This window comes from Scomber japonicus, chromosome 6 (genome assembly GCF_027409825.1).
Source record: "Scomber japonicus isolate fScoJap1 chromosome 6, fScoJap1.pri, whole genome shotgun sequence".
In the NCBI taxonomy this organism is placed as follows: Eukaryota; Metazoa; Chordata; class Actinopteri; order Scombriformes; family Scombridae; genus Scomber; species Scomber japonicus.
The window spans coordinates 28,222,469-28,230,847 of NC_070583.1; the positions used below are offsets into that span (position 1 = coordinate 28,222,469).

At 39.1% G+C, this 8,379-nt stretch overlaps 1 protein-coding gene across 1 annotated transcript; it reads right to left on the reverse strand.

The window, feature by feature from the left end:
* Positions 1 to 207: 207 nt before the first annotated feature.
* scn3b (sodium channel, voltage-gated, type III, beta) lies at positions 208 to 7,147 on the reverse strand. Its single transcript, XM_053321288.1, has 5 exons — positions 7,093 to 7,147; positions 5,550 to 5,737; positions 5,202 to 5,430; positions 2,595 to 2,733; positions 208 to 271 (listed from the first exon to the last, which is right to left on the reverse strand). Exons 1-5 carry the CDS (start codon positions 7,145 to 7,147, stop codon positions 208 to 210), a joined length of 675 nt encoding a protein of 224 aa, XP_053177263.1.
* Between the last annotated feature and the right edge of the window lie 1,232 nt (positions 7,148 to 8,379).

The window sequence follows — 8,379 nt, forward strand, 5'->3', positions numbered from 1 at the left end:
CTGCGATTCCAAAAATGGCAGGAATGAAGCCCCTTTGAAGGGAACAAGAAAGAGGAGACATGAAGGGTGTTGGAAGCAACATGACTCCACTACAGAGCTGCACAGTTATGAGCACTAAAGGTACAAACAATGAGTTGAAAGAAACAGGGGTGATTTGACTGATCGGAATCAGTCACATTGAAAATACCGTTTCACTGACAACCACTTTTATTCGGTAACAGGAGCAGGTGGATTGTCTTTCTGCTCAGAGGGAATGGCTAGGTAGTTTGTCCTGCAGACAGATTGTTAGAAAAACATGAGTGTCTAAGACCCGGTGGTAGGCCCACCTCTACCACCATACTGTACACCATAGTCTACTGCTGGTTAAAGGTTGAACAGCATTCACTACGATGAAACATGGGAGACTAAAGTTGTTATGTCATAGCAATGTACTGTATATCTCAAAGAGAGAGAATCAATTTTTAAAGGTAAAAACTATAATTATGATGTGAGAGATAGAAAGTTCAAGTTACACAAAAGACTGACACCCTCATACTATATCACAGCAAACTTTTAAATTGTTAAAAAAAACATAATACTCTTATGATTTTTGCTGCATAGAAGCTCTAGTTTCACAGAAACTGTATATGTGCAGAAAAAATCATAACAGTGAATAGAGTTTGATGACTGTCAGCAGATTTTATACACAGCCACAATTTTAATCTCTTTGATGATTTCTCACTTTTTTGCAGTGTACTATCTTTTCCATGTAACCTCAAAATGTTCTAGCTGTGGTACATATCCTTTAAGCACAGGTAGCTAAGAAGCCAGCCACAAAACAGCCTCTTTGAGTGGGTGTAGTTTCTTAAAGCAAGACGTGTTTTCATATAGGTCAATAATAGCTGTGAGGTGGCCACAACCCATTACATCTTTCAGTTGTGGGAACTAATTAAGTTTACAGAGTTGTACACCTCAGTTGCTTGATGCTTAAAATAATGTGAATTCCTGACTTGCCCATGGATCAATAAACTCTACCTAAATGCTGAAGGCAAAGTGGGATGTCATTTCTACTTCAATGAGCATTAGTCACTGTGCCTCTAAATGTACTATCTTACTCTACTATCACTAGCCATGGCCATCATTTACTGATTTTCAATAATACTTCACTTCAGCTTTCAAATCCAACAAAAAGTGTAAATGTATTGGGTTGTTTTTTACTATTGCTAATGCTACCTCCATGAATTTATATATTGTTATAATATTGTTCAATTTTTATTAACACAGATGTTCTTAAATTCTGTGACAGAGTTAATGCTATTGTTGTATTAGTCTGTAACTTTTTTTTTTTTTGCATAATTGCCTGATAATTTCCTAGGGGTATCCTGGAAAAAACTGTGTAATTCCATATTTTAAAGAAATAGAGAAAATTAAAATAAATGTTTAATTGGTACACTTAAAATTGATTCATTCTAATTAATTACTTGTGTAACCTAAAGTTACATGGCATGCATACAAGTCAACATACAGTATATGGACAATTTAATTCATGAATAATAAATGAATGAGGCTAAATCAATAGATAAATGACACAATTATAATGATATTAATATATTATATTATATTAAATATTTCCAGGAAACACAGAAGGAAATTATAAGGATACTGTGGACCTGTAACATACCTTTGTTTTCAACAACATGATTTATAGAAACACCTCCCCATTCTATTATATGTTATTGTGATATATTTCAAGGTATTTTTTCTATGATATCCAGCCCCTGTACACTGACTGTTCTGAAAGCATACTTAGTGTCACAAATCATTTCTGCAGTACATGGGCTTTAGGCGTCACTGCAGATGTCAAATATGGAATTGGGCTTAATTGTCTGCAATACCACAATAACTGGATCAGCACATATGCAGTTTGTTATCTGTGATTGTTCACTTCAGGAAATAAATTGCCTGTTCAAAAATTGTCAACCTAGGTCGGCTGGCCTTGTCAATACAATGACAATCCGGTGGGAGCTGACTACTCTATACAGCTGCATTTGGGTCTTTGTCAGTGCTGACAAGGTGACGCAAAAAGTCAGTTTCTGATGGAGTTGCAAATCCACCACGAATGTAAAAAGGTCGTTCAGAAAATAAGAGCAGTCAGCAGCTTAGAATTATTCAGACCTGTCAGGTAGTCTAAGTGAAAAGACAGATTACTGTTGCAGGAGTGTTATAAACTGATGCAGTGCAGACTCAATTACCTCCCTGTCGGTCTGTCCCCTTTTCCTCTCTGTCTTGTTCTCTCTTCCTCTTGATTGCTTCTGAAATAGTTTTTTCTAGCATAATTTTTTCCAAGGCTTTAAATCACTATTGTGTGATCAGAAACTCAGGCATAGGCATAGTGCACAGTCGTGATGACTCATAATATGAACACACAGACTTGCTGTGTCATGAATCATCGAAAAGAGAACATTAGCATAGATATGTATCTGAACATATTAACAGTAGGTTTGTTTGCAGGACACAGTGTTTCATGAGTTGTCTCAGGTTGTACCCCCCACTCACACTTATCTGTGTTTGTGTCTGTCTGTGCATCTACACAGTAATCTCTGTGTGAGACTCACGCGGTGTCCTGTGCCTGCTCATCAGACTTGGAGATCTTCCTGTAGCAGTAGACCATCTCTACAAGCAGCCAGAAGGTCAAGAACACCAGCAGCACATACATCATTATCTCAGAGTAGAGCGCTGCGGTGTCTCCAGTGGCTGTGGAGCACAAACAACAGCAGGGGACATGGATTATTCAGCAAACATTTTTCATCCTTAGAGCAGGAGAGACTCATTCATTCACATGTTTAAGAAAGTATGCAAAAATCGTACATGTATATGCGACACTGCTGACCCACAATCAACTGTCAGTCCTCATAGAGAAGGCGATATTGCTATAGTATAATTAAAAGGTCAGTACTGTATGTGTAATAATTATTACTGTGCAGCTGAATTGTAATTGTTGTTGCACATTTAAATGATGCATGAACTATGTTGTGTACAGAACATTATGACCATACCTTTGGTACAGTGATAATAGAGTCTAGCGAGTTAAAGGTTGCCTGCGGAGTTTTCTTATAAATTATCAAAAGTGACATTCAGTGACTCTCACTAAAACACAAGTTGTAATCCTCAACATTTTGAGTGCATTTCCTTCCTCATAAAAGACTGTTTAATATTTAAATCATTCGTTGTCTGCAACAATTCTTGCAAGCAAGCAGTCTTAATTGTATATGTTTGTTGGTGTATTACCCCCACCAACTGTTGATCTGTGAGATCATGTGAAACTGACGTCAGGATGTGAATCACATAACCAAAATAGGTTCCCACTTCTAAAAACATCACTCCATATCGCTTCTAGTGGTCAAAAACTCCACAAGGTACCTTTAAACATGAAATAAGATGGATATGCAAATTCACAGTGGTTCTCAGGGCAGGGCTCAGATTTTAAACTCAGAGACAAGATTAACTCACATTTTAAGTCAACATTTGGTTTAATATAATAATATAATCTGCACTTTATCTCATTAACTTTTATTTAACATCTATAATCTCTATATCTCTCTATGAGCCACTGTGAACCACTGTGTCAGTGAGTGTACCAAATTCCAGAAAGCCTGCCGACCAGACAGTTGACAGCTTTCGCTGATTTGAATCTACAGTTTCTGCAAATAGAGGCTATTAGTGCAAATGTAATCCCATGGGGAAGCACAGATATGTTTGCCATGAGCTAATCCCTTTCTACTATTATGAACATCATTACTGTAACATGGTACCCAGCTATAAGGTACAGTACTCTGGCTGACGGCTTTGTGAAATTTAATACCACAGTAGTATGAGATGTGAAGGAAAGCCTTTTAAGTATGTAAAAAAGATCAAATTGCAATATATTTTTAAAGTTGCACTTTGGAGGACATATCACATCCAAACTGCACTCCTCTTTTTACAGACACAAACCAAACACGGGGATACAAACTGGCCTATCTCTATATGTCTCTGATATTGAGCTGTATACCACATGCAAGCAGATAGGAATAATATAAAGTTAAAGAAAATATGGAGAGTTAAGTTGTTCCAAATATACATGTCATATTGTATATTCGATTAAGGTGGAAAACGACACATTCAGCAAGCCAAGCATTCAGGAAGCAGAATACATTACCGCTCATAAAAGATAGCAAAGTAGTTGGTTTGAATTAACCCCTTCACTGACAACAGAAGAAAGCTTTAATGGACAATAAAGACAGACAAAACAAAACACACATTACTCCTCTTCAGTCAGTACAGAGTCACAACAAAGGGGAGAGAAGGAAAGTTGTGTTGTTAGTGGCAGACCGCTTCACACTGATGCATCACTTAGCAAAATCAACTAATTGGATATATACAGTAAAAATGTCTGATAAACACTTAATGCAACATTGAAGGAGGGGCATGCACAGCATGAAGAGAACACTCAGTACAGAGAAGTCAGTACAGCACAGACCGGTGTCTCTACCAGGAAACCTCATCATATTTAAATCATCATATTTAAAATAATAGCTGAGCCACTCAATCAGCTCAATGTTAAAATATGAGCAATTCACCAGTGACATGATCAATAATACTAACCTGCATCTACAATGCAACTTACTGTGATCAAATGTACTTCTGTTTAGAGAATATTGGTTAACATGGACACATTCTGCTGACATTGCAAAGCCACCAGGAGCAACATATTGTACACATACTAATGCTGGGTAGAACCACTACTGGCTGTAGAATAGTTTACATTTATGTTAAAGCTAAATATAATTATACATTTGCTTTTGGGCTTGTATTATTGCTTGCATTTTTTTATATTTTTTACAGTGTTTAAATGACAAATGTGTGGTGCAATATATTGTGCAAATATCAAAAAAGCTTCAGTGTCAGGTTAGGGTCGTGCATCTCTGGTGATGTCTATTTTTGGTAACATCACAGAGGCATGTCACCGCCTGAGAAGCACTTAACAGCACACGCAAGTCAGAGATCTGAATAGCCTTGTGTGCAACTCTAGATTCACCCTGCTAAACTGACATCTCTCAGCACAGAATCACAGCTGTACTCAACACCGAGCTGTACTGATATGGCAACCAAGCATTTAGCTAAACGTGGCACAAAACAGTGCATGACAACATGGAAGAAAGTGAAAAAGCTATAAGTCGCACCTTGCTCTTTCACCCTCAACGTGATGTTCTTGGTGATGTAGGACGAGGGAGTGAAGAAGTCAAACACAAACTCTCGCTCCACATGGCACTCATAGAAACCACTGTCATTGTAGGTGACATTAGTGATAATAATGGAGAGATCTTGCAAGTCGTGGCTCCCATTCCACTTCAATCGCCCATGTAATGGTCCATCTAACGCTTCCGAACTGTCATCATCAAACTTGTATATCTAGGAGAAAGAAAAGGCAAGAAGACATGCATAAATCAAATACACAGTCCCCACTATTTGGCATGGTCAAACATACATCATACATTATATTAACTACTCAATTATGTGCAGCAACCTACATGGAATTTGTGACTTGTGACGCCATACTCTTTGTTTTCATCTTCTTTTATGTAGTACCAGTTCACACGTGTCTTTGCTTTGACCTCCTCCCTCTTCATACAGGAGATGCAAGTCAACTTCATGGTTTTCCCCAGGATAGCTTCTGTCCCCGATGGGACATCGACACATACTGGCTGGCATAGGTGAACTGCAGGTGCATGGAAATGTCACACACAGTCAGCTCAGCAGCTGACCTGATGAAAGTTTAATTGACATTATTTGGTTGATCAGTAATAACATATTGAAAACAAAAAGAGCATGAAGGTATAAACACTATCCAACTATAGCCTACTGTGTAGCTAACATGCTCTAAACTGCAGGAAAAGCTTGAACTACAAGCAGTGACAGGCATAAAACTTGTTAAAATGTTATTCTTGTTCACTGCCTACACTATGCAACAGCAGTTTTTCTTTTGAGTTTTTGCAAGAGCACCATATTACACTTTACTGAGGTAAAGCTTGGGCAGAAAGTAAACGCCAGAGCATTTCAAAGTTCTTAAGAAGCAGCTATAATTTATTATGTTCAAATTCCATGTAAAGATTGTCTCTTTTTTAAGTGCATAGACGCAAACTGCCCTGGTCAGTAACTTCCTGTTTTTATTCAATGGCCCAGCTTTTATCTACAGTAATAATATCATGGCCCAGGCACTTTCTTATTGAGGTCATGGTGGTTACACTGAATCCAATGTGGAGCCAAACACAAACCTCAGTAAGCGTTAAAGAGACATAAATTAAATTAAGCAGCTTTGTAAGCAATGGAGAGACTTGAATCACAACACTGATAGCAAAGATCATCCAGGCCAGTAAACACTAATGATGGCCTCTGCCCATTAGTGTTTGCTGGAGGAGGGAGGAGTAAATGGAGGGAGTGAGTGTCAGAGGAGGAAAGCATAGTATTGTGGGCAAGCAGAAAGATGAGAGAGGGTTAATGGATATATAAATGCAATATGACAACATGTAGGGACATAATGCAGGGGGATTATATACGAAAAGATAGGATTTCTTGTAAAGTGAAGTGATGCTGTCATCTCAGTCTCAGAGCTTGCCATATGGATGGATGTCTCTGTGTGACTGTTGCAGTGTTGGGTCTAGTACTCTTATATAACCAAAGCCCCCCCCCCCCCCCCCCCCCCACCCCCGGGCACACAGTGACAACATCGATTCCATCTCATCTTTTTTTCCCCCTGAGGGCTCTTAGGAGCACATGGAGAGTGGGCAGAGAAAGAGGGAGACAAACAAGGAGAGTCAGGAAGGCAACCGGAGAAGCACAGAGAGAGGGAATAGAAATGGGGAAAGCTTAGCCCCAGTGTCCTCTGTTCACTGGATTGATTTACTTCATTAAATGCTGACACCACTGACCAGTGTGGCACTGTGCAAACGTCAATGGGACTCATTTGAAATTGTGTTCAGGCCAATGATTGCTCAATTATCCAACCAAGAAAAATCTGGAATAAGACATGCAAAATTCACAATAATACCACCTGGCAGGCACAGTTATACTTACCGACCAAAATCAAAAGTACCAAAGTTTGCAGTTGAACTCCGGTTCGACTTAACATATTCCGCTCTTTCAGCTGCTGGTGGACAGTGTCCCTCTAAATGTTGGTTTTTTTTTTGGAGAAACCCTCAAGTTGTCTTCACACACACAAGGCCAGGAGTAAGACACGAGGAGTTTTTTTCCGAGATGACTTCAGGACCACGGACAGCGCCTCTCCTCGGCAGATGAGCGCGCAGGTAACTTCCCTCTTCAAGACTGAAAATCAAAACCCCACAGTCGACTAAAAGTCAGGATGTCAAACTACAAAAGGTTGAAAAAGACCTGTTGAAACGAGGTTGTGATTTTTTTTTACACGCTCATCTATGAATCTGGGTCTTCCAACAACCCCTGACTCATTCATCGTCTATCTGACCTATAACTTCATTATTCCCTCCACTCCGTGAAATAAACAAGTCCGTCATATGTGACTGATACCCAGAGTGATACAACAATCCCTCGCAAACAAATGCCGTCAATTCAGTCGAGATACATCCACAAACACAGGCGATGAAGAAGAAAAAAAGCGAACAGGAGGAACCTGTGGATTCTCAATAGCCGATTTAGCCACTTACTGTTGCGAGATCTGGAGTCTTGTGCACATACAAACAGCAAAAAAGCAACGCTAACGATTCTCTTACCCGTCAAAGAATAAACGGTAGTGATTGTTTGAAGTCTATTTCATCAATTAAAGATGACTGATGACATTTCCCATCCGCGACTCACTGCCTTTGTTTTTCAGCAGTCACAGCGCTGGTAGAAACAGAGGCTTTGATACGCATGCGTGAACAACTCCCTCCTACACTACAATGTGCATGACCATATTATTGTCATTTGGTTAGGCTTGACCAACTCATCATGCAAGCCGTCTGCGCCTGTTTGCATTAACTCTTCTTTTGACTGTAGGCTGTGGAGCTAAACAAACACAGCATCCTGAATTACACACCACGTCTACTTATAGAAACCACACTTTCAAGCAAAGCAGTTTTATTAATTCTTTATCTTTTTTAAGAAGAATGAGACAATACTGAGACATGTTATATAACCTTGTGTAGCAGCTGCTATCTGAGTTCTTTCTGAGGAAATTTCATTTGCTACCGATCAGTACTTGCATTCTTCCTACTTCCCAAGTCAACAATGTGTGTTTTTTTTTAAACTCATTCAGTGGTAGCAGATATGGCCTGATGATACAACAATGCAGCTGTAGGAATAAAGGCATATACTATATGCATAAGTAAGCACAGGCAAGTTTTAATT

Bases quoted from the DNA above. Each gene is read 5' to 3' on its own strand.
- scn3b (XM_053321288.1), bottom strand. From the start codon at position 7,147: ATGTTAAGTCGAACCGGAGTTCAACTGCAAACTTTGGTACTTTTGATT. The intron at 5,431-5,549 runs GTAGGTTGCTGC...TCTTTCTCCTAG, and splicing joins TCACAAGTCACAAATTCCAT to ATATACAAGTTTGATGATGA. The intron at 272-2,594 runs GTGAGTCTCACA...ATCTGTCTGCAG, and splicing joins GAGCAGGCACAGGACACCGC to GACAAACTACCTAGCCATTC.